We start from the raw sequence: 27,733 nt of genomic DNA, 5'->3' as shown, positions 1-27,733 counted from the left end.
ATAGTAAAAACTCATTTTAGACAGCTGAAGCACTACGGGTTACAGACACGAAATCAAAATTGATGCATTTTGCCTTTTCTATAAATGTTCCTGGTCTTATCGTGAACGATTCATCAGTGCATGTTATTACAATATGCTTTCATAAGTTTTCAACATAAGATTTCATTACCTAATCAAATTTAGATGCATTAAAATCCACCAAATAGTCAGTTTTAGCATTAAATAAGGGTAGGAATAATTTTGCACATGCAGTCTGTAAAGCTGCAAATACAAAATACACACAAAACCTTTTTGTTGGCACTGCAAGCATGTTGCAAATAAAATAAAATTCTACTTTTGTGTTTAATTTTCACTTAATATAATAAATGTCCATTTACATTCAAAATAAAGGAACTACTTAAAGAATGCTTAAAATACAAACACAGAATCGATTCACTATTTTTACAGAATGATTCAGAATCATTAAACAAAGCATCAGTACTTTAAATTTACATGATTTCAGATAGTAGCTTAGGCAACATCTAATTTAAAGTTTTAAATATTACAAAATTCTTAATTTTATTTCAATTAATGCAAACTATTTTAATAGTTCAAATTAACCTACTGTATGCTGACCAGACTCAGATCTATGAACTAAACGCCCCACTCACTCATTAGTTCCCCTCGATGCACACTGACACTTCCTGCTCCGCTAGTCAACGGACAAACCAGCGCAGCTCAAGGTGAACTGACAGAGAGCAAACGCCTTCCCTTCTTCCTCATACGCCCTTCAGGAGACCTTTCTGCCTCCCGCTCTTCTCTCTCTGTTTGGCAGGTGATGAATACAGCACACCGCTGCTTCTGCTGCTGCAACGAGCTGCTCAAAACGCAAGGGCAAACAAAAAGAGTTGGCAAATGTCATTTCTACAGCATTTACTATGATGTGAGCCTTTCATATCATGGGCCTTGTGTGTCTGACTCACATATACAATATCTCAGAAAAATAAAGACTGACCGCAGCATACTTCATGACACTAAGGTGTATTAGTGTCACTGTTATTGTGCATGACAGCTATCAGACAACTACAGACACAACAGAGAGTCAGAAAATCATTCCCTCTCCCATTTAGAGCTAGAAAATGTAGCTAAAAAATGCCATTTTAATATTTCTTTTCTTTTAGTTTTTGATGAAAATTAATATATAATAATGTACTGGTTGGGAAATGGCTTAAAGTGAATAAGCTCAACAAGGTTAATGCAAGTAAATAAGAATAAAAAAATGTATAAAAATTTATAAAATACAATATAATAAAAGATAAGCCAAGTTTACTGTAAATAAAGAAAAAACTAGTGATGTCCAACAATTAATTGCAATTAATCGCATCTGAAACAGGCTTTTATTTACATTATCTATGTGTGTGTACTGTGTATATTTATGCATGCATATATTTAAGAAAAATATGTCATGTTTATATATTAAATATATTTAAATATAATATAAATTATATGATTATAAATATATACATGTAAATATTTTCAAAATATATACTGTATGTGTGTGTATTTATATGTACACAAAATAAATTCTGAAAACTTATTTTGGATGTGATTTACCGCGATTAATCATTTGACAGCACTAGAAAAAAAAATTGTATTGGTGAATGAGAAAATTATAGTTAAAATTATATATAATACTTTTTACTTAATTTATTTTTTTTACTTAATTTTACCACATATTAATAAAGTACTAAAATATTTATAAATGAAAATGCCTCCGTGACCATTTTAAATCATGATGCAAATGAACTGATAAATCGGTTTTTAAATGACTTACTGAAGTGGACAGTTTGAACTTACTCATATTTACCATACGTAAAATAAATCACATTTACCTACTGCCATCTCTGATAATAAAGTTTAAATCAGTGATGCTATTAATGCATCTGTGAGTCATACGATCCAAAAACGAATCCAATGATTGTACATATCAACCAAAGTCATTGCAAATATTTCTTAAATGTTCAATCCATCGCTGTATATTCTCCAGTCTGAACGGCCCACATGGCACGAACTGGAAACAAACATCAGTGTTTTGTTTCGGATGGGTGGCTCAAACAGCAGACCAGTGTGCCAAACTCCTGCAGCTTAATGTGTCCGGCGAGGCACAGCCGATCAATCTGCGTGTGAAATGCAGCGCTCTAGCGTTTACCGTTCAATTTACCTGTCAAGAAAGTCAGCGGGCCGCGTACAAAGGCAGCTCCGATCTCCTGAAAGAAGCACTTTCACCGGGTCACACTGCTCGAAATCTCCTCATCTCTGACAAACTCTGATGGAATTAGTGGGATTTGAAGATTTATTGCTTGGTGGTTGTTGTGTTGTCCACACGCCGATGGCGAAACAAGAGTTGATGCACCATGGACTCGAACCAAGAGATCAGGAAAAACTCATTAGAGCCTGTGAAATGCAACTGAAATTGCATGCACTGCAGGAGATAATGCTCATTATCTGAAAATTAATAAATGCTAAAGGACACGTAAAGCTGGGTGGCATGACTGTAGATATAAACAGAAGCACATTTCCAAATTTGACTAAATAGAACTGATAGGCCTATATGTCGCATAAAAAGATATGAAGTAAAATTCCCAATTATGAGATTTAAAATGGTATTGTGATAATACCACATGGCTATTAAAATATAATCAATATAAACTTCAGTTTTAAATCAGTATATAAAACAGTGATTGCCATTATAAGTGAGACTCTGAATCATCTCAAATGATTTGATTAAACACATTGATTAATTCGTGAACAAAGCAAGTGGCCGACATTATAAGTGAGTCACTAAATAATTGACTTAATTTGTTCAAACAAAATAATTCATTCAGAAAAACACAAGTGACTGCCATTATAAACAAGTCATTGAATCATTTACTCAAACGATTAGTTTAAATACAACAACGTCTTATTCAGGAAGAACATAAGTGACTGCCATTATTCTAAAATTACTGAATAATTTACTCAACCGATTTGCTTTAAAACAATAACTCATTCATGAACAAAGCAAGTAACTGCCATTACAAGTGAGTCATTGAATAATTTATTCAACTGATTTGTTCATATACGATGACTCATTCGGTAACAACAAAAGTGACTGCCAGTATTAGTGAGTTATTGAAGCATTTACTCAACCAGTTTGTTCCAAAACACTGATTTGTTCTGGTACAGCACAAGAGATAAGCGACAGGTAATTGTGCTCAACTTTCTTTGGAATTATTTTGATTGTAGAAGCAACAATACAAAATGTAAACAGAAAAACTGTGTTTATGATATAAAATTCCTCATATTTTGGTAATTCGGGCAACTTTATGCAGTCGCATCAAACGCAATCAGCTGCAAAATAAAGCAACACACTGAGCCGGCAGAATTGTCGGTCAGAGGCGTGATCAAACGGCTGTGTTAGTCTTTGTAGTGCGGATGAGCTGCGCTACAGCAGGTCTGAATGCGGGATCCTCCCAGGCTGCAGCATTTGAGCAGTTTTTCTACCTCATCACACGGGAAATGTGTTGAGGAATGGTCCTGCATGCTTATTCACTGCATCTGCTCGAGGGTCTGACTAACAGCAGTTCTGGCCTCTTTCACTATCTTCATGCCACATGCATTCAGGCGCACACACACATGCTAATCAATAGCAATCAGCAGAGTCATTAAATGATGAAACATCCATGGTGAATGTAAATGGGATACCGGGATACTTTTTTACTTATTATGCACTGCATATTGCAGCTCCTTCTGTTTTTATGCACTTAGTAGAAACATCTCAAAGAGTAGCATGGTGCATGACCTCACTATGCATGTTCATCTCAGAAGGTTATTTTGCATTTAATCCAATTTAGTGTAAAAATGACTTTACTTTTGTCAGTCTGACTTAATGAGTTACAGTGATGCTAAATCACACTTCTGCTTCGTTCTTCACACTGGAAATGGAAGGTCAAGTTGAGTACATTGCCTCGGGATACACTCTGTGCTCTGGTTGTGTACTGCAGATTTGGGCAGATGAAGCAGGTCATCAAAGTTCTCCATGCATACAGGAAAACTGTACAGTAAGCAGAAATACAACTGCAGAAAGAGTATTACAGAGTATTTTTACATGCATTCTAATGGTTCAGTCTTGATAAGAACTGCAAACTACACACTTCATCTATCTAATGAACTCCAGGGTGCAGCTTAAATTGATTTCATCCACGGCATTATCAGTCATATTAGATTCTGTAGCATCTGGTAGAAACACAATCAGACACAGTCCAGGAACTTCAAGACATCACGGCTGATAAAAATGACCCGCGCTTTATAAACATCAGACAAGCTTTTTATAGACGTTCAATCTGTTTGTATAGTTTATTGCATAATTTCACAAAAATATGGTAAAATATTGCTTCCAGGGCACATATGACATATCACTGAAAAACCATCTCCCATAGTATTTTATAAAGTACTTTCAAGAATACTATAATACTACCATGTTTTTTTCGGTACTTTTAATATAAAATATTGATCAAGTTATTCATTTTCAAATCTTTAAATTAATCTTCAGGACATCATGCAGTGGATCAAACATGCATTTTTGGGTGGACCATCCCTTTACGTCTATAAATACTTTTTTTTTTATCTTAAAAATATTTTACACTGTTTACTAACAGACTTTTTACTTCATTTCTATGGGACAATCTTTTTGAATATTATGAACAATTTACAATTTATCAGTGCACATTATTTCACATAAAACAATTTAGCTTTTTTAATCTTTCATACAGTATGCTCCGCCTCTGAAACAACTTTCCTTTTCTGATGACATCATCAAGCCCTCTTATTTTTCAGCTTCTTTTTTCTAATCACACACTCTACTTTGGTTTGTAACGTCAATGTTTCTTGATCACCCTACATTTATTTTCATCAAATATCCTTTTTCACGTAGAAATGGGTCAAATTTAGAAAATAAATGGGTTATGAATGGCTTTTCACACCGGTTTTATGAGTTTAGATTTGGCTGACTGTACTAGTATATTTTGCTGAAACAAAATAAACCTTGTTGCCTTAAAATTATCAGAAATAATTTTGTAAAAGTCATCACTTAGCCCTCTTACATTTCCACAGTCTTGTTTCCAATCACTTGGTCCATTATGGTTTCTTGATTTTCCTACATTTATTATTCTCTTATATCCTTTTACAATTAAATGTGTCACATTATAGGAGTAAAATGGGTTATGAATAGCATTTCACATTGACTTTATAAAAGCTGGCAATTGGCTAACTCTCTAAGTACATATAAAATAAAATCGTTATTATGTAATTCGCAAACTGCTTTTTCTAAATATAAATTTTTTAAAGTGAACAGTAATTTTTCCAATCACTTGTTGTATTCTGATTTGTTACGCCAACATTTCCTTGTCTCCCTTTATTTATGGTCATCAAATACCCTTTTCCACTTAGAAATGAGTCACAAACTGCTATTTCTAATATTGTAAAAGTGGACATGAATTCATAGAGATACTTAATATCCCCCCATAGAGATGAAACCGTTTTCCTCTCTTGGTTTTATAAACGATACTCCAATATTTTCCACTTTATGAACACATTTTACAATGTTCACAGAAATCTCCAGTTCATTCCTATGGGACATTCTACAACGATGATCTGTGTTAGCAAAGTGCAGTGCATTTAAAGCCTTATATTCTGTTGCAAGCTGAAATAACAGTATGTGTGTTTTGCGTACAGCATCTTGCGGGAGAAACGAGCCAATCTGGGAGGTGAAAAACCAGAGGGAACAAGCACAACAGGAAGTTCATCTTGGTGTCAGCAGCTGAAAGATGAGAACCAGAGGGAATCTATTCAAGGTTGCCTAATAACTCCCCCCGCTGGCTCCTCAAAACGCAGCTAAGCATTCACACGCAGGTGAGCCGCGAGACCCGCAGCAGGACTGGCCGTCTGCCTGGGCGTCTGATTCAGAGCGTTTCTGACCATCGTGGAAGACTGTAAATACGCTGGCAAATCATAAACCCAGCAGGTGCGTCAGCCGCTGGCGTTAATCATCCACCTGTCTCCCTGCGCGCTTCCTTTCTCGTTGCGGGAGGCTCTTCAAAACACCTTCCTCATCAAGATCCGCACAGTGCTCCCTGAACCTCACGAACACCCGTCGACATGGAAAGCTCTCAGTCAAAATCAAAACTCATTGGCTACATACCAACCAAACAGGTGTGGCAGACGATAGCGTGTTTGTCATGGAGAACTCGGTAAGCTGTGTTTGGATGCCGCGGGACACGAGCAGCCCTGGTGATGGATATAACGGCGAGAAAACGATAGCCTCCCCATAGAGATCTAATAAATAACGCAGGAATCAAATGGAGATAAGAATATGCAGCTCCCCGGAGGTTAAGAGCTGCTAAATGAGGTTAGCGCAGGAGTATCGCCTCCGATAAGGGTTAAGCCCACTTCAGTGAAACTCCCGCTAAATCACATCGGACTGGACTATCGTTTATTAAACCGAGAGAAAAAAAAAAGCTCCATCTTTATGGGAAGATATCAACTATCTGTAGCTATCCCTGTCGCCTTCAGCAATATCGTCAGAGCGTTCGATATTTAGAAACAGCAGTTCGCAAAATAATCAATAGGTAATTTTGCAAGGTTTGTTTACGCCAACATTTGCTAGCCAAAACTTTGCAATAGAATCAATGTTAAAATGCAGTTCGTAGCATATTTTACTCTCCAAATTTGACATATTTCCACGTTCAAAAGGATATTTGATGAGAATAAACATTACAAATCAAAAAGGAGGGCTTGATGATGTCATCGGAAAGGGAAATTTGTTTCGGAGGCGGAGCAAAGGAAAGATTGACAAAACTTTTTCTCTATTAGAATAATGTGCATTGATGAATCGTTCACAGTGAGATATTAGCATTGGAAAGTTTCAAACGAAACATTCTATAGTGTATCTTTAAATAAAAAAACGTTGTAAATATGAAGATCATGTATGCTCAGCAGTCTCTTATGCTCCCCGATGCTGCATATATTTGATTAAAAAAATACAGTAAAAACTGTAATATTGTGAGATATTATTGCGGTTTAAAATAACTGTGTTCTATTGGAATATGTTTTGAAATGTAATTCATTTCTATGATGCAAAGCTGAATTTTCCGCAGACGACTGACACTTCAATCAAAACAGTTGTGCTGCCTTATGTTTTCTGTTGAAGCCATGACACATTTCATTTTTTTCTGGTTTCTTTGAATGAATAGAAAAGTTGAAAAGAGCAGCATTCATCTGAAATGGAAATCTGTTGTAACATAACAAATGTCTATACTGTCACTTTTGATCGATTCAACGCATCCTTCCTGATGAAAAGTATTAATTTCACTCAAAAACAATACAAATCTCACTGACCCTAACCTTTAGAGCAGTAGTGTACCATCTCAAGCAGATCCTAATACCTGGTATAAGCACACTTTAGTAGTGTGAAAACAACGTTCAAATATGCAAAATAAGCTTAAATCATTAACTGAGAATCTATACAGGAGCTATACATTTTAAACAAACACTTCAGATGCTAACGAAACCAAACAAAGCCGCCTAAAAATAAACCCATTCCAAGGATGAGCTCCTCGCTTTGTCGCCGCTTTCATAGCGGATGTCCCAGAAAAGACAAAACTTCACCAAGTTCTTGTCTTTCAGCAACTTTCATCATCTCTAAATGATTAAAAGAGCATGTGTTTGAAAGAATTAGCGCTCGCAGGTCTAACCCTCTGGCCTCCGTAGGCCTGAATCAGCCGCGCTGACGCAGAGAATAAGCACCTGTACACCTGCCCTCAGTAACAGATAACCGCAGGCTCCCCAAACCCTTCTGAGTGAGTAATGGATGGATGTTTAATCTGCTGAAGTAGTGATACCGTGAAGAGCCAGCGTGAGCGCCGTAATCCTTGTAATCCGCGGTAAACAAAGTCTTCCCCTCTACGAGCTTTATCGGCGCACGTCGACAGTGGTGCTCGGAAAATATAAAGTGCTTTTGAACATATTAATGTAATCCAATCCGGAGCAATGGCGCCCGAGAGGTCTTCAGCAAACTCTGAGATGCTCTATTGATCTCCACAGATAGCCGAATATGGGAATCATCTTCAGGGACGACACGAGAGGCCTGGTTTTTAACTAGAAGAGTATTACTACGAGTGACTTAAAAGCTGGAGCTATTCGCACGCAGATAAACATCTTCAGACCAGACGCTCTTAATACCGGAAGGGGCAAGAGAGATGTGTGTGGGACAAGCGCTAGTAAAACAACAGCAGGAGGAGTACAACAACAAGAGCAGAAGGAATGATAAAAGAAGGGATGAGAGATTTATGAGTCTAGAAAAACACCCTGAGAGAAATCTAGTATAACTTGGTACAATGAGCTAAAAGATGATGATGAGATACGGTAGGAAAGGCTTAAATACTAAACTTCAGTATATGACTTACAATAGAGGACAATAAAACAGTATAGAAATACCTTACTGGAAATATATACTACTGTTCGAGAGTTTGAGGTCAGTAAGGGTCTTCTGCTCCCCAAAGCATCATTTATTTGCTCAAAAATGTTTGAACAAGTGATTTATTTCACATAGTTCATTAAAACTACAACCATATAAAATTCAATGATTTTACTTCAGCTCGCTGCCAAGGTAACATTTTCATTTAGTCTAACTCGATGTACTAAAGTAATAAAAATAGATCTATTTTATAACAACTATCAAAAAAACGACTATAAAACACATCAAATAAAATAACCAAAATTTAAGTATTTGTAAAAAATTATAATATTAATAGAATATTAACAGCAAAATATTAAGAAAAACTCAATGCTAACATAATAATAGTAATACAAAGTAAATAATAATACTAAAATAACGGTTTCTTATTATTATTATCAATGTTGAAAATGGTTCTGCTGCTTAGTTTTGCTTAAATTCATTTTTTTTTCAAGATTCTTTGATGAGAACATCGTTAATATCTTTACTGTCGCTTTTGATCAATTTTATATATTTTTGCTTAATAAAAAAATATCTTACTGACCTCAAACTTTTGAACGATATTGTGTGTGACGGTGTGTGAGTGTGCTTTACTAATGGTGCCGATGCAAAAACCCTTTCGGAAATGTGTTGAGCCAACCCAGAAAAGAATGTGAACAGTCGGCCAGCTGTAAGCGTGACGTGCCAAAAACCTGGGCGATCTCGCCCCACAAAATCAGCCTTTAAACATACCTACATCATGATTCCTTCTCAAATGACTGGGACTCCATTCACACACACACACAGATAATTTTGCACCAAAAGCATCATGAATCATTTTGAAGCACGACTCTTTGAACTCTTTGAACTGCCTTAATGTTTCCACCATCAAACAGTTTATGTAAGACAAAAGCGCTGTGTTTTAGCCTCCCGAAGAGTCACGACAAACTCACACTTCATGCCGTGCCTGTTTCTGCAAGCGTGTTTGTAGTCGAGTGTGGCCTGCGGTGCCTTTTGATTAACTACAGCTCCAAACAATATGCCTCCAATAGAGGAGAAAAGTGGAGACCCTAATGAGCCGAATGTGATTTGACTCCCACGGAGGAGCGCGGAATACTCTATGTCTTCTATTGAGAACAAAATAATCAAGTTCTTTTGTCATTTCATCACTTTAAGTCGCCTATGAACTGAACAACAACAGCGTAGGAACCCAAAGTTTGTTTGTGCTGCGCGACCCTACGCCGCTCTCCAGCTGCGTATCAGGTTTTATCTTCCACGGAGGTCTTATTTACAAACCCTAAGAGGTGTTCGGCAGCTGTAGCAATGACTCACTCACTGAGCGTCATCATCTTTGATGCACAAAAGACCCGTTTAGGGCCCTTTAATCTTGGAGACGCAACAATACAGCAAATGCAATTACAGGCACAACGTGAGCTAATCAAAATCTCCGCTTAAACAAAAGCAGAGGAACGTCATGGATTTATTGTTTGTTCTCAGAAGAACATGGAAAGGGAGGAAGGTTCCTGTGATCTGAGGATGTTTGCCCTCTAGTGGAGGAGAAGATGCAACTGCAAGCCTTGGCTGGTGTTCAAAGGGCCCAAAGCAATGGCACACTCAGCATTTAGTTCATTCAAAACCAACATTAGACGGCCAAACAGGTCACGGATTGTGTCGTCAAACGATTTGGACCTGAAAACCGAAGGAATTCGAAGCATATGCAATGCTATGATGTCCATATGTGCAAAGCTTCAAAGACACTGTGCTTCTAGTAAAGTTACTACTGATGCTGCAGATGCATTAGTCAACTGATTAAAAACAGAAAGTGTTGCATTTGCATATCAAACATGTTTGAGGTGACTTCGCATTTGACCACAAATCACATGTTATATGAAGGATAAAATGCATTAAAAAGATCAATGCAATCTGGTCTCTATGAATACTGGACATACCAATGATGAAGGTTTGTCTGCGTATAAACCACAATCTAGTCCATATTTGCCCACAAATCCTCTACTTTGCATCAAATACTCAACATCAAAGCCCGAATCCACCGCACAGCTTTCAAGATCATGTTCATGCAGAGGTCTTCCCCTCCTGATCTACTGCCAAACTAACAGAACGCGCCCATAAATCTCTTACCTTCTTCCGGGGCTGCCATTTCATCATATTTGTAAAGCAAAAATGAACAGCATCAAAACATCACGATGGCAGAGAAGTGGGATTCAAGATGAGGACATAAAGTCACAGCGTCTCCGGACGGCAGATTCATGACGCTCTCCAGGCGCGCAAACGTGCGTAAAAGCGCAGAGCTCTGGAGCCTCTAGTGTCCTCCTGATAATCCAACACTCGGAGTCCGGAGATATCGGCTCTTTTGAGCTTCAGCTCGTAGTTTGTGTTCGTCTAAAAGCGCGATAAAGAGTATTGTGATGGTAAAAACGCAGAGGGGACACTTGGCACGCTATATGAGGAGACATTCGCTCTCCATCGTGACAGCGGCTGATGTGCCTCGCGCGGAGGAAAAGAGAAGAAAAACTTTCCGTTCTGATAAAGGCTACGCTATCGTTCGCTCGAAACAGTCCGGGCTGCTTTAAATGTTCCGTGTAAGTGTTCCGAAGGCGCGCAAAAGACGAACAGTTCTGGGTGAAAACGAGCGTTGATGGAAAATATTCCCCCAAATAATCACAGCGGATCGAGATTCCAGAGATGATGCGTAATTCTACACATACACGCGCGCAGGGAAGAAATAAAACCCTCCGACGCGCAGAAACAGACGGATCCGGTTGGAGAGGAGAAGAAGAAGAGGAGGAGGAGTGGGAAAGAAAAACAGAAAAATCCTTGGAATTTGAGAGTTGGACGGAGAAGGATATCCTCCGACAGCGCAGAACTGGAGCGCAGAACACTAATAACTTCCTTCCCCACTGCTCCTCTGCGCGAGAGAAGGAGGAGGAGAGGAGAGGAGGAGTCCGCGGGGTCATAGAGCCGCCGGATACACACACACACACACACACACACACACACACACACTGGATTTATGAAGCCCACTGCTGCACAAAGAGGATAAAAGTGCTGGAGCACAAACCTTTACATGACCAAACCCCTCAACTGTCCATTCATGACATTGGATCAAACATCATTTCAGAAAAAAAAGAAAAAGAAAAAAACTTCATATTTTCAAAGAGAAAGGGGCACCTAGGGAAATAAAAAGAATGAAAGATTTAGGTTTAATATACTGTTGTGTTTTTATTATACAGCAAATATGAGAAATGTGGTATACTATAAAATACAGTGACTACATTACAAAGTTTGATTGTATATTTTACGGTTCATAACTCTTGATGTCACTTGTTTTCTGAATTTTGTACTGAGATTATTTCCAGTGAAGGTCATATTATGAATCAAAAGTGTGGTAAAAAAAAACAAAAAACAAACATACTTTTTAGTTAATTACAAACAATTTTATTAGTACGCATACTATCTTTTTGAGAATTAAAATAAATTAATTCATGCATTTAAAAAAATATTTATACAAATTATTTTACAGTAAAATTACATTGCCTTATGTATCACTGCCAATTATTGTTTAAACATATGTTTTAGGAAAAATTTAATTAGACAATGTGCTGATATGATTATGGTTTATTTAAAAATTACAGTCAAGTCATAATAACATTAAATATTTTCTGTAAACTCTTTTTTTTACAGTAAAATTACATACAGTGCCTTTTAATATAGACTGCTGATAAAAATTGGGGATTTTTTTTTCCTCTCTGAAAGAAGTCTCTTATTCAAATCTGCATTCTGACATTAATAAGCATTGATTTTATTGAATAGTTTATGTATTTAGTTATTTTAAATATTACGTACCCAACATTTTTGAATAGTAGTGTATGCCTCTTTGACCTTAAACACATTTTTACTAGAAAATAATTAAATAAATCACGATTATATTTAAATCAACAATAACTTTGTGGGTGACTCATAATAACTTTCACAATAACTTTTGTGCTTATAAAGTCATTAAGAGACATTATGAAATATAATACATCACAGACCATTAGTTCACATACATTCACATACAGATACTGTAAATTAAAGCCGCACGTCATTTCTAATCTAAACCTGCATTATCTAATGAGCTGTTAAGAATTATATAATGTAATGGTGTTTTGTTAATGACTTATTAATGAAAATGATTATAAACTGTCAGCAGTAAGTTAACATACAGTATGTCTCCTCACAGTATTGGGTGACTAATGAATTTGGTTTATTGAAGTATTTTTTGTCAGTATGCATTAACTGCATTTATGCTCAAGGGTTATTTCAGACACTGGACTTCTTTAGTCGGGTCCAGTGTGCTTATAAAAGCAAAATCAATTACTGCATTCCCTGCTGAAAATAGCTCTGTAATATGACACCTGTTCTGTCCATCGCCGGCCGTCTTTAAAGATTCATCTCTCTGCTTGTTTACCTTGGTGTTGTGCTTCTTAAGAGAGATTTGGACGAGTCCCTGTGTCTCCGCTTGGCAAACTGCCTTAATCCTTTAATAATATTATCCTGAGGTCTGATTTCAAACACTTTAAATGGCACTGTAAGCCTTGACGGACAGGAAGAGGGCAGAGCTGCATCTCTATGTCATTTCCTGCATTTGCACACAAAACACATTGTTTTCCTAGAGAAACAATTATAGACATTAGCTACTCCATTACACATTTGCACAGTGCAATGACGAAACACACACAAAACACATTTGCACCTGCTCACTGTGCATTTTATGGAAGACTGTTTCTGCCACTGAATGAAAAAAGAGAAAATAAAATTTGACTTTTTATCTCACTATTCTGAATTTTTATCAAAATTGTGAGATATACTGTAAACTCGCAATTTCAAGTTATAAAGTCAGAATTGCATGATATAAACTCGCAATTGCAAGAAAAAAAGTCAGAATTTATTAAACTATAAACATTCTCGCAATTGTGAGTTTACAACTTGCGATTCTCGCATATCTAAACTTGCAATAGTACTTTATATTCATAATTACATATAACAAATAATTGCATGATACAAACTCGCAAGTCTGACTTTTTCTCAAAATTGCATGATATAAACTTACAATAACGAGTTAAGTCAGAATTGTGAGATAAAAACTCGCAATTCTGAATTTTTTCTTTTAATTGTGCATTTATATCTTGCAATTCTGACTTATTTTCTCAAAAATACGTGATATAAATTCGCAATACTGAGATATAAAGTCAGAATTGAGTCAGAGATATAGGGCCCTATTTGACTGATCGAGTCAGTTTAACGATGAGAAAAATGGTCGGCGTGCCCAACACATGATCTAAAAGGGTTGTCCCTATTCTCTTAATGAGTACTGGATGTGTTTGGGGCATAATGTGCAATAAACCAATCAGAGTCTCATCTCCCATTCCCTTTAAGTGCCTGTTGTGCTCAAAATCAGAGGGGAAAAAAGCATGAATCACGAAAAAGGAGTCACAATTAACTTTTTTATTTTTGTATCCAGTGCTGGAAACAAGCTTCCATAGCATTTAGAAACAAGCATGTCAAATAAAGGACAAGACCGGCACAGCTGCGGATAATAAGAGGAGTGAGACAAACACATCACCTCTATAACGACATTACAAGTTTGAACAGATATAAATGACCTCCATCAGTGTCACCTCAGAATAAAAGCACAGATGTCGCTTCAGCTGCAGTTTAAAGGGACAGATTGGACATTGTTAACCAACAATGAAGATAAACTACAGCGGCATTATTTATTCATGCATCAGCAATAAAACCTTATTAAAAGCACATTTCATCAGAACAGCACCTGTCAAATGCCATGATATCCCAATAATATCAGGTCACTTTCCAATAAAAGAGCTGCTGTACGATGCAATCCCTGTAAACATCTCAACAGCCGCTGGCAAAATCACAAGTTAAAAACACTGCCAGTTACACAGTGTTGACCTAAAAGTCATTGCATAATGGATTGCAAAATTTGATATATGGATTTAATCACAAACAGTAAACTGAGCAAAAACTCTCAAAAGTTAAAACATCATCAACTGTTAATGCTTAAAAGTTCAGTTAGCAACCATCCAGAATACCATAAAAACACCCTAGAAACCACCTAGATGCAACCTAGAAACCCCACCCAGAACACCCTAGTAATGCATTAGCATGTTTAGCAAAGGTAAGCCCCACTTAAACCCTCTAAAAACTTCCCAAGTTGTGAAATCAAGGCCTGGCCTGATCTGCCAAGAGTTTCCAAGCACAACAGTGTGACAGGAAACACCGACGAATGAAAGATGTTTCTTTGAACTCCAGCTGTGCTCTGCTTTTCCCATCAGGTCAGCGCAGGACAGTAGAAGCTCTCTGAAAGCTCTTCTAGTGATTTAGAAGAAACATTCAGCATCTGTATGTTTTTTTTGTGTCACACCCCTAATCTTTGTCATTCTGCTCAAAGGAGCGACTGATGGTGAAATGAAAGGCTGGATATAGGAAATGTGCATTACAGAGATACGGCGAGTGTATAGTGTGTGCTCATGTAGGAGAGATTACACACACTCTGTCCTACACTTCCACAGACTGCATGCAACGGTTTGAATGTGATTTTCTTTCCTGTGCTGATGCATTTCCTTGTCTTTTTTTAAATAGCCTTAAAATCAATGAAAATCTATTGACTGTTTCTACCACAAATTACTTTAAAAGCCCAGTTCAGCACCCCCTCTCCCACCCCAATATTTTTCAATTGACTTTATAACATGCCGCATCACACGATTCTAACTTTATAACTCTTGCAATTCTAACTTTTTTCTTCTCAGAACTGCATGATATAAACATGCAAGTGTGAGAAAAATGTCAGAATTGGGAGAAAAGTCAGAATTGGGAGGTTGGGAGTTCTAAAGTCAGAATTGTGTAAAATAGTTGCAAGATATAAATATTTGCAAGATATAAACTTGTAATTGCGAGAAAAAAAGTCAGAAATGTTTTCAAAATGTTCAACATTTTTCTTGCTTTTTAAAGTTTATACCATGCATTTCTGAAAAAAATCTGAATTGCAAGATGTAAAATCGCAATTGCGAGTTATAAAGTCAGAATTGCATAATACATAGTCACAATCATGTTATAAAGTCAAAATTGCAAGACATAAATTGCAACTTTATATCACGCAATTTGGATTTCGAAGATGTAAACTCGCAATTGGAAGAAAAAAGTCAGAATAGCATGTTTATATTTCACAGTTCACTGCAAGATATAAATTTGTCATTATGTGAGAATGTCAGAACTGTGAGATAAATATTAACAATTACTTGGAAGTCAATGGCTACCGTCAACTGTTTGGCTACCATCATTCATCAAAAATCTTCTTGTGTGTTCAGCAGGAGGAGGAAACTCACACAGGTTTTTGAAAAAAGGGAATTTTCATTTTTTTTATGAACTATCCCTTTAATGCACATCACAATTGCAATTCCTGAAATCACAGGTGGGAGGTTTTATTGGAGGGAGATCTTTATTTTAGAAAGCATATTATTGGTTAAAAAGTAATATAAGCTCATGCAAACAAAATGAGTCAGTTTTTGGTCTCTGAGGAGAAAATGTTTTAAATATGTATTGTATATTTGGCAGTACATCAATATATGCATGACATGAACTAAAAGCCACAAAACTCCAATTCTGATTGCATGCCATTTTTAATACATTGCTATGAAAACAGAATTTGCAGTCGCATGTCTTTGGATATGATATAATGCACTGAATCAAAGCAGCAAACTCAATGTTATTTGCTGAAAATCCCTCTAGGTTTGTTCTCACCCGAATGAATCAGAACTGTTTAAAGCAACTTGGTAAACAAGAATATTCACGCATATTGTGACGATTCCAAGACCTTGGGAAACATCTTTGTGTGTGAGAGCGGTTGCAGAGCAACGAGGCCTTGGGCTATAATGAGAGCTGCTAATTAATGTTGTGCAGCATATCTCCCGGCCACAGTGGCTCTATCTTCAGACAGCAGCTCGACTCTCTCGCTCGCTGACGAAGAAGAGGAGGAGGGGTCTGAAACAGACACCTCAGCTCTCCAAACACAAAAGATGCAACAAGCCTTTCTAAGAGCCAGCAGCTGCTCCACCTTTACTCTCAGCCCAACTAATGGATCTCAATGAAACCCTCCCGCTCTGATGAAGATGTATTGAGTTGTTGGGTGCCCTGGAGATACAGCCTTATTCCCAGGAGGAAGGAGGCGGTCAGATGGGTCATTCTGCTGTAAACCGTGCGTGAGGGACAGTTGGAGGTCAGGAGGACACATCCCTGATCCGGCTGTTCATCGTTCGACCTGGAGAAAGTGGGGTCTACATGCAACCCTGCAAAAATAATCTTCAGTGGCTCTACAGTACAAAACAAGGATTTCTGTGTTCTTAAAGTCTAAAATATTGGTTTCTTGGATTTATGATGTCTAGAACATTGGTTTGAGGTTCTGTAAAGTCTAACATTATCCTGTAATATCTAAAATATGGCTTTCTGGGTTTTGTAAAGTTAAAAAGATATCTAAAATAATGGTTTCTGGGTTCTGTAAACTCTTAAATGTTGATTTCCTGGTTCTGTAAGTCTAAAAATTGTTCTGCAAAGACTGAAATACTGGTTTCTGTGTTCTGTAAAGTCTAAAATATTGATTTATTGGTTCTGTAAAGTCCAAAAAATGTCTGTAAAGTTACAAATATTGGTTTCTGGGTTTTGTAAAGTCTAAAATATAGAGTTCTTGGTTCTGTAAAGTCCAAACATTGTTCTGTAAAGTCTGAAATTTGTTTTCTGAGAACTGTAACATCTGAAAAGTTTCTGTAAAGGTTAAAGTACGGGTCTCTAGGTTCTTCAAAATTAAAAAAAAAAGTTCTGTAAAGGCTGATAATTGTCAAGTCTAAAATATTTTATTATAGGTTCGGTTAAAATATTAATTTCTCAGTTCTGTAAATTGTCTACAAATTGTCCTGCAAAGTCCCTGTCCTCCAACCTCCTGACTATTTTTAAAGTATCCCCCACCGTTGATGATTTATCATATCCCAGTGGGAAATCAAGCCTCTTCCAATCATTATCCAAGTTGAATGTCAACTACATAATGTAAAAAACTCACAGTGTAAAATGTTCTTTGTGCAACTTCACCCAGAAGATGAACATTCTGTCATGATTGAGTCTTCTCTCTTTCTCTTCAACTGAACACAAAAACATGTTTTGCTGATGCTGACACCTTGTCAAGGGGCTGTCAAGCTCCACAAAGGACACAATATCACACTATTTCTCCTGAAGACATGATATCTTTATATAAAGAAAAGACTGAAATGCACATCATCATTCACTGATAATCAAATCTGATTCATACTCTGCATATACAAGCTTGTTCTGAACTGATGCATCTTCACGTAAAGGTAAGTGACTTACCTGTATGAGAGCTACTATAAAATTTGATTGCATGTAAAACAACATCTTGGTCACACTGCTTTTGCGTTCCTTAGAAGAAAGAAACAACCACTGGTTTCAAAATAACACAAGGGTGGGTAAACGATGACTGAATTTTCCTTTCAAAAGGTTCTTGTATGACATCAGGCTGTAAAATCCTCTAATTGGAGGCTTTATTTTCAAGAGCGTGCTCAACCAAGCAAAGATACAGACCGGTGGGAACAGATCCCTGAGGAGAAACACTCTCTTGGAGCACCATCAAACTGTCGCCCACTATTAGATATCCTGACCTTACAGACAGATTATTTGCCTCAGCCACAAGCCAATCAAATGACCCCGAGGGCAATTAGATTTAGAACAGAATTACCTTCAGTTCCCCGGGTCATATGCTAATTTAATTCTGGTTTGTCACCCCAGTTGAGTTTAGCTGGTTTGGGTCTGTAAACACTGACCGTGTGAGACTCTACGGCCTCCTGGAGCGCTGCCACCATTGTGTAGCACCATCAGTCCAAAAAAAACAGCCTTCGATCTGATTGTACTACTGTAGTTTCCAGCGGATGCATGGGTTTGTGTTTTTCCACCATTCGATTTATTCTTCAATTGTCCGATATAGAGCAACCAGCTCTAGATTTATATTTTTATAACTATATTTATTCTTGAAAAGTAAAACATAGACTAAAGACTCGACCCTCTTCCTGTTCAATATCTTTTCCGGAATATGCATAGTTATGCATTTATGTTGCAAGGCCTCAACACGACACAACCCTCGTTTAAAATTCAACAGTTTAATCAATAATTCATATATTGTCAAACACACTGCGCCGCTCTGACAAATGTCAAGGATTTTCTCATCAGAGTCCCAAGGGTGCCACTGTTGTTAAGATACCAAATGAATATCTGCCATTAAACGAGGCGACGCCATTAGAGAAAATGAGACAGACGTTGTAAACAGAGCACCTCCACCTCTCGGAGAAAACACTGAAGCCACGGGATTCTCTTCTTGTGCTTTACGTCCCGCTTTTCACATTCTGATAATGGCCATAATCAGTCTTGCTAGTAGATATAGAGACTTCATTAGTTGCATCAGCTGCATAAGGCAAGCATTACTATTACTATTTCTAATACTAAACCCTTTTACTCTGAATATTACACTTTGGGGAATAACCCTTACTATATTTTTGTGCTTGCAAGAAAGCAGATAAATGGCAAAAAAAAAAAAAAAAAAGCAAAAAAATGACATACATTAAAGGAGGCACTTAAGTCATGACAACAGACCATAATATCGGGAAAACTTAGCAAGCACATAGCAACACACTAGCAACTGTTAAAAATGGCTCAGAAGACCCTAAAACCACATAATTCAATTGACTGCATTCATCAGCTGCTTGAAAGTCCAAGCAACTACTCAAAATGTCTTGCTGTATAGCAATGCACTGGAAACCACCTACAAAAGGTTAGCGTTGTTGCATCACGTTTTGCATATGTGCATAGAGAAAGATTCAGAATTGTTCTTTGTATTGGATTATTTTGTCCACTTATAACAGCTATTTCCAATTACTATAATGAATGCAGTGCCATTTATCTACAAAGAGATGCTATTTATATAAAAATACTTTATGCAAAAACACAGGGCCCTTTAAAGCTGCGTTTAATAATTCATCTGCACTGGATATTGATGTAACGGAGTTCAACATGCTGTTTAAATCAACACGGCTGTTAAAGAGCAGTCGGGTTTCATCTGAACCCAGATCAATAACAACACAGCACAGCGGAGCCACAAACGCACTCTGAAGATGCTAACAAAGAGAAAGCCAGGGTTTGTGTGGGTCCCTTGGTGTTGGCAGAGATAACAGCATTTACAACTTAGTGTGTGTGAGTGCACGTGTGTGTTTATGGCTTTAAATGTGTGTTTGTGTGTGAATTGTTTGGGCTAATGTGGCTGTTAGTCCAAAAAGGCAAATAAATATACCACGTTCTCAGCAACTAACACATTAAACACAAGCAGATTTTTTTTTAGATGCGCCACTTTAGAAATGCTGAGATACACTACCACTTTAAAGCCAGGGATTCAGTAAGATTTCTTGTTTTTGAGTATCTCATGCTCATCAAATCTGCATTTAATTGATTAAAAATACAGTAAAAACCATGATGTTTTGAAATAATATTACAATTTAAAATAAGTGTTTTCTATTTAAATATATATTAAAATATTTTTCTTTCCTGTGAGTAATCATTACTCCAGTCAAGTCAGATATACAGTGTATATATATATATATATATATATATATATATATATATATATATATAAATATATATATATATATATATATATATATATATATATATATATATATATATATATATATATATATATATATATATATATATATATATGCGGTTGATTTTCTTTTTAATGTACTAACAGTTTCTATGTACTAAAATAACTGAAAATAAAACTGAGATAAAACAAAAGAAATAAATTAAATAGAAGTAGTGCTGTCAATCGATTAAAAAAAATTAACTAATTAATCGCACAATTTTTTAAAATTAATCGCGATTAATCGCGATTAATCGCAATTAAAAGACTGAAACTTTTTGGATATGTTAATGTAAAATGTAAATAATTAATGTAAACTCAAGACAAAGAAACTATTTAAATTCAAAATATGATTGTTTATTGGAATTTTTGTTTAACTTGTAACACAGATTTTCTCATGTAAACAACATACCTGCAATAAACCATCAATATCCTCCAAATTAACTGTTGGCTTGAAAGCCATATTTATTACAGAATTAAAAACACAGGCATGTAAGTACCATTTGAATTTCAAAACAATCAATGCCAATAAAAAACAAAAATGATTTCCATGTTGAATTCTAAGTGGACTGCAAAAAAATTCCAAAGTATAGTCATTGCCAGTGCTTTAAGTGGGCCGGTATGCACCAGTACTCAGTACCGCCACTTCCAAATATAGCTCTTGAGCGTACCGCCACCTCTCCGTGCGCCCAGAACGTGCTTGTAGCGTACCGGTACGCTCATTTGGACATCTGTTTTAATAGAGGTTTTAATCTTTTACCTGCACTGCCGATTTTCAGAGCGCCCTTTACAATGCAAGCTTCCTAATTCATCCCACCCAGAGCAGAAACTACATTACCCATTCACCCTTAAATAATACAAGTGAATAGCGCATGTGTCGCTTTTCCCACTGTTAAGTGTCAACAACTCAACGTGGCCGGAGAATGTGTGTGAAACTCGTTGTGAGTTATACTAAAGCAAAATCTTGAGTATTTATTGTCTGATAAACATTAAAAACTGTCTGCGGAGGTTGAGTCGTCCTGCAGCCCCCGCTGGCTGTTCATTGGCTGCAGCATCTTTTTTCTAAGTTCTAAAAAAATACCGTAGACGGCAAGGCACAAATTTAGATATTCATTTATCTAATTAATCTATAGCCTATGCACAAAGACAATATGATCTTTGATGAAGAGAGAGAGCGCAAGTTGCTGCAGCTGCGGAGGACAGTGATGCACGCGCACAGGAGTGATTGACAGTTCGCGGCACCGTGTACAAAAAATACTCCGCTACACAATTATTTCTTTATTTTCGTTTAAGCTTATTAACGTTAGCGTTACAGAAAGGTCTGATTTACGCACTGTTACAGTCATACAGTCATAATGTTTCTTGTGGCAGACTGAAGAGTAATCCGGCAGAGTTTTATACTGAAACTTTCCGTCTAAAAGTCCTTCCTTGGTCTTATCCATATTTCTTTGCACGATGAACATACATAGGCCACAACTGGAAATAAAAAAAACTGCAACCGCGTTAATTGCGTTATTTTATTTTAACGCGTTAAATATTTCAAATTAATCGAATGCGTTAACGCGCTAATTTTGACAGCACTAAATAGAAGACAAAAAATCTGAGCATATTTACTTCAATCTGAACTAAATTTATAAGTTTAAATATTATCTTTTTTTCCATTTTTTCTTGAAAATATTAATAAAAACCATACTAGCATATTAATGATAGTACAATAACACACACAGACTGAAAGCCGCAGAACTGAATTTACGGATCTTTAAAGTGAAGCTAAGCGCTCAATACATCAAAGAGAAACTACGAGGGTCAAATCCAGCGCAAGCATCGAGGCTAGAATCAGATGAATCAGACACGGCTCTCATTCATAATCAGACATGTATCAGACGTACAGATGAGGTAGGAAACGTACGATGTATCACCTGATGCTGAGATAACGGCACACGTGACACCCTCGGACATGTCTCTACTAACAAACCCTAACCCCAGCAGCAGAGGAGGACTGGAGCTCCTCACAGCGCTCACACACCTGCTGCTCACGCCTGTAAAACCTGCAAGTCTCACCTCCGTCTGATTCTGAGCAGATGTGTGAACCACGCTTGACAGCCGTGAGGAGCGCTGGGCATTCGGCAGGTTTATTTATGGCATCGCAGGTTATTGAAAATAAAGCTTATATACTGTATAATTAGAGCTAAAATAGCTTTTATAGTCATGTCAAAAGCTGCGAAGGCAATCAAACTCTACAGTATTTTGATGCAAACTCATCTGCAACTTAATGTAGTATTATTGCAAATGCTAATACTTTGTGTTGTTGATGCATTTACATGGTAATATTAATAAATTGTCATAAAGTGCGTACATGCACAATAAAACAGCAGCTTACTGTCAGGTTAAAACTGTTTAAAAGACACTTGATATTCAGTAATATTAGCGATTGGACTTCACTGAATGAATCGAGCTGAATAAGTACACTTGATTTCAGTGGAGACGCTTTATAGCTGAAATGAACTGATGAATTTTGCAACACTGAACTGAATCAACACTGAACTAAAGTGAGAAGAAAAATTGCACTATTGCCTTCAGTAAAACTGTTTATTGTGTAGTTGAACTGATCTTTTTTCAGAATTGATTAACTTTACTCAACCACTGAACTGAATCAACACTCAATTGTCTTTTAAGAGTTGCTTTCAGGCATAATTTGAATTTGCTTTATATTTAATGTTTGCATTTTCGATCCTGTTATTCTCCTGTTTATTTCTGTGAAACTGCTCTGAAATCTGTATTGTGTAAAGCCATATATAAATAAAAGACCCGACATTAATTATTTTGAAACAAAAATACATAAATTAATAACTTTATAAATAAGGTATTATTATTATTATGTATTACATAATTGTTTAGTATATAATTTTAATATTAATATATTAATTAAAATAAATAAATAGATATAATTAAAATAATAATAATAATAATAATAACAAATATAAATATATTTATTAATATTAATATTATGCATGCAAATAAATGCATGCAATTATTAAATAAAATAATGCTTTATTAAAAATAAAGATTAACAAGACTTTAGATGCTGCACAAGCTGAACACTGTTAAACGTGTTTACAAGCAGTGAAATCAGGCTGATTAGGTTTTGATGAAACCATTTATGACCTTTATCTGCTAAATCAACACCGTTTAAAATGTTTACATGACCTTATGCGCTGTCAGGGGTGTTAAGCAAATTCAGTGTGAGGCTGTGCATGCAAACACACTCGCTGTTTAAATCTAAGGACATTTTTCTAACTTCTACATGATAAACAATTTTGGTAATGTGCTAAATAAAAGCGAAATCCAGTGCTTTGCTGAATCACGGAGGAGTTTGTCTCAGATGTGTTGGTTCTCTCCTAATGTTGCTTCTCTGGCCGTGCTCTTACGGTTATTATTCCTCCTGATCCTCGTGTTGTTCTGAAAGAGAAATGAAAGCCTAGAAAGCCCAGAAAAGCTCTTTCTCCAGCCATAAATAAGGCTGAACTGGAGTGTTTCCGCCCCTCTTTTGTCTTTGAACTTCAGCGCTGTTCTGTGTCAGATTCTCTCATTCTTTCATGTCGAAGCGAATGCGCGCCGCTCGTGTCTTTCTCTGCGTGTGCGTGGGGAGCGTGGGGCCGTAATGGGCTTAAAGCAGGCTTGAGGTTAGTATCAAAGTCTTGAACCTGATAATAAGTAAAATCCCCCTTTTGTGGCTGTGGGAAAAAGCGGCTTCTCTGAGTTAACAAGCATGAGATGTTTGGGCTCTCTCTGGCAGCTCTATTTGTCACGCCTGTTCATGTGATTGCAGCACACCAACTTTTCTTGCTATTTATTTCTTTTTTACTCTCTTTCTTTCCATCGCAGAGGTTATTGTGACTTTCGGAATAAGAAACTGGGAGGCTGTTTTACACAAATGTATGACCATTGTAAAGATGCTACAGTATACAGTGTGTGTGTGTGTGTGTGTGTGTGTGTTTCTATATATATATGCCTTGCAAATGTATTCATACCCCTTCATTTTTTTCACGTTTTGTTTTTTTGCTTTCTTTATGTTAAACCGCTTTGAAAGGGTCATGAACCCCCCCTCCCCCCCAAAAAAAACCTTTTTTATTTTATTTTTTTAACATGTTAACAGATATATACGTGTTGCACACTGTTTAAAACAGTAATAGCTGTCACAAAATATGTTGCAAAGTGTAATTTCTGCACTTTTTGGGACCATTCTTTCATTCGGTTTAAATGTTACGTTCAAGGCATGTGGCATGTGCTCATTGGCTGCGTGGCTGCACATTAGGCATTTACGTCACTGGCTTGAGCTCCCATTATTCATGAGCAATGTAACATTATACTGTACATGACAAAGGACTCATCTAATCCAATACCTGCGTCGTGATTTGCATGAGCTATCCAAGTATTCATGCACTGGAAAGTAGCACTCATGTCAAGAGAACTCACTGTAGAGCTCAGAAACAGGTGTGCATCAAGCCACACATCTGGAGAAGAGTTCAGACAAAGATTCTGCTTCACTGAAGGTTCACAGAAGCATGTAGTCTCCGTTACTCTTAATGGAAGAAGTTTGAAACAACCAGGACTCTTCATAGAGCTGGGACGTCCTGGCCAAACTGAGCAACTGTTGGAGACGGGCTTTGGGTAGTGTGGAGACCAAGGACCTGATGGTCACTCTAGTTATCCTCCATGATCATATGTGGAGATAGGAGAAATCTACAGAAGGACAAACATCACTGCAACACTCCGCTGATCCAGTCTGTATGACTCAATCCTCTCTTCAGTTAAGACACATGAAAACACACTTGGAATTTACAAAAATAATCACCCAAAGGACCCTGGGACTCTGAGAAACACGATTATCTGGTCTGATGAACCTCAATTCCAAGCAACATGTTTGAAGGAAGCCAGCTCTAACCATCACCTGCAGAGCAGCATCCCAAAAGTGAAGTGTGCTGGTAGCAGCCTCATGCTGAGGGACTGTTCTTCAGCAGCAGGGACTGAGGCCCCGTCCACACGGAGACGCGTTTCTGTGAATACGCACACATTTTTTATCGGATAGGCGTTTCGTCCACACAAACCCGGCGTTTTCGTAAGGTGAAACCGCTATTTTTGGAAACCGGGTCCCAGAGTGGATAAATTTGAAAACGCCGTCTTTGCGTTTTCGTCTGGACGGCTAATCCGTATATTTTCTGAAACGATGACGTCATCAGCCCACGTCTCCCCCCTGGTCAGACGCCTCTACGTCACGTAACAGCAACAAAAACATGAACAAACTGAACGATTGTCTTTTTATTAACTAACATTAACACTGATTAATAAATGTATTGTTCCATGTTCGTTTGTGTACCACGCGCAAGGTTTATGAGCATAGTCCAAGTCTTCTTCTCTGTTTTTAGTGTATCTCTGCAGCAGAATTACAGTGCCACATACTGGTCTGGCATGTATACTACATCATTTTGCGGTTTCGTGTGGACACGGATATTTCTTGAGACGAGGAAAAAAAAAAACGGATTGGGGTACGCTCCGTCTCCGTGTGGACGGGGCCTAAGAAGAAGGTTCATCTTTCAACAGGACAATGACCCTAAACACACAGCAAGAGTGGCTTATAGACAACTCTGTGGATGTCCTTGAGTGGACCAGCCACAGCCTGATCTTGAACCCAATCAAATATTTTTGGAGAAACCAGGAAATGTGTTTCCGCCTCCATCCAACCTGACAGAGCTTGAGAGGGGAAGAGAATGGCAGATAATTGCCAAATGCTGATGATCAAAGCTTGCTGTATCAAACAAAAAATAGCTAAATATTTGGTTAAGGGTATGAATACTTATGCAATGGACTTATTAAAGTTTTTGTATGGTGTATGTAGTGTAGATTGATGTGGAGAAAAATCGTTTAAAGAAGTTTATCATAAGGCAGCAACATAATAAAATTAAGAGGTATGAATACTTTCACAAGGCAAGGTGTGTGTGTTTAAATTTAAATTTAAATGTATGCATTTAGCAGACGCTTTTATCCAAAGCATATCATATGTAAAATGTATATATATATATATATATATATATATAAAACATACCATCAAAATTAACTAATTAAAAATAAAAGTGACAGTACATAAATATTAATATTTATATAATATATATATATATATATAAATTATAATTAATATATATATATATATATATATATATATATATATATATATAAATTATTGTCCAATCAAATGCTCTCTAGAAAGAGATGCCCCTCCCCCAGTACCACCTGCCACTGCATGTACAAGCAAAATGTCCCTTCCATAAATCCCTGTTTTAACAGGAATATCGACACTGGAATAAACAAACAAACTGTCTTTAAATATATCTAAATACATCTTAAAACATAAAAGGCTTTTCAATGGTTGACCAAAGAAAGGCGATAAAAACATTTACAACTATCAATGAAAAAATGTCTTTCACCAAGATCAAGGAATACAATAACTTTAATTTTTGATCAGATGAAAAATGAGTGTCAAATTATCAGAATGGAGCCTGATGGTTTTAATAATATAATATAATATAATATAATATAAGAATGATTTCATATTTTTGTTATATTATTATTTATTTTGTTATCATTATTGTTATATGTTATTTATTTATATAAGCAAGCTACATCTAAATATTTTAAATATATATACTGTATGTGTGTGTATTTATACATAATAAACAGTACACACATATTATATAAACAAAAACTTTTATTTTGGATGTGATTAATCGCGATTAACAATTTGACAGCACTAATATATATAAAACTGGTTGAAATGATGAGCTAAATGTTTAGAAAATTCTAATAAACACAATTTTCCCTTTATGAAACGTTGATGATTCCAGCGTGGCTCTAAAAACTAATTACACCCAGAGCGGCCTTCTCATAAGACTGCATAATGGAAAATGTATTCACTGGTTCCTTCCATTTGTCTAAAAGTTTAAGGACTTTAACTGGCTGCTTTAGCTAAAACAGTTGCACAAGTCTAACAGGATGATTGGAAGCCTGTAGACCTCACAAGGACATTTATTAAACAAATAGCCCTGCGCCGCGGCAGAGCGGGAGAAACCGACACATCTAACTCCATAATCCAATTGCTTTCCTGCTCGCCACCAATACAGCGTATTACCAGCTACGAGAGCATTTATCAGGTGGAGAGAGCCGATAGCAGAGGAGCATTGTGCATATTTCATGATGATGTGAGAACTACAGAAACAAGAACTTCCTGACAGAAACTTCTGCAGGAGATCCACACTGACTTCAGGCTGAGATGAAGAACATCAGACCATCTAATGAACCCATCCATCTCAACTCAGAGCATTTCTGGAGAGAAGCAGACGACTGCTTGTGTAACGTGTCTATTAAAATACAGATGGGTAATGTAATGGATGTGGGACGGCCGT

General features: G+C 36.8%; 1 protein-coding gene across 3 annotated transcripts in view; it reads right to left on the bottom strand.

Annotated features, from left to right (window-relative positions):
• LOC113110183 (tetratricopeptide repeat protein 28-like) overlaps positions 1-27,733 on the bottom strand; it is a 265,529-nt gene that overhangs the window by 160,385 nt on the left and 77,411 nt on the right. Inside the window, exon 1 of one of the 3 annotated variants that reach the window (XM_026274229.1) lies at positions 10,649-11,717. The exons of the other annotated variants lie outside the window; for them this stretch is intronic. Coding sequence (XP_026130014.1) covers positions 10,649-10,675 — 27 coding nt within the window. The 5' untranslated portion in view covers positions 10,676-11,717. Of the gene's footprint in view, positions 1-10,648; positions 11,718-27,733 lie in introns of those variants that run through there. 3 annotated transcript variants of the gene reach the window in all.

The sequence above is a fragment of the Carassius auratus genome, chromosome 10 (genome assembly GCF_003368295.1).
Source record: "Carassius auratus strain Wakin chromosome 10, ASM336829v1, whole genome shotgun sequence".
Classification (NCBI taxonomy): Eukaryota; Metazoa; Chordata; class Actinopteri; order Cypriniformes; family Cyprinidae; genus Carassius; species Carassius auratus.
Note: the sequence above shows the minus strand (reverse complement) of the source record. Positions and strands in the feature narration are given on the sequence as shown.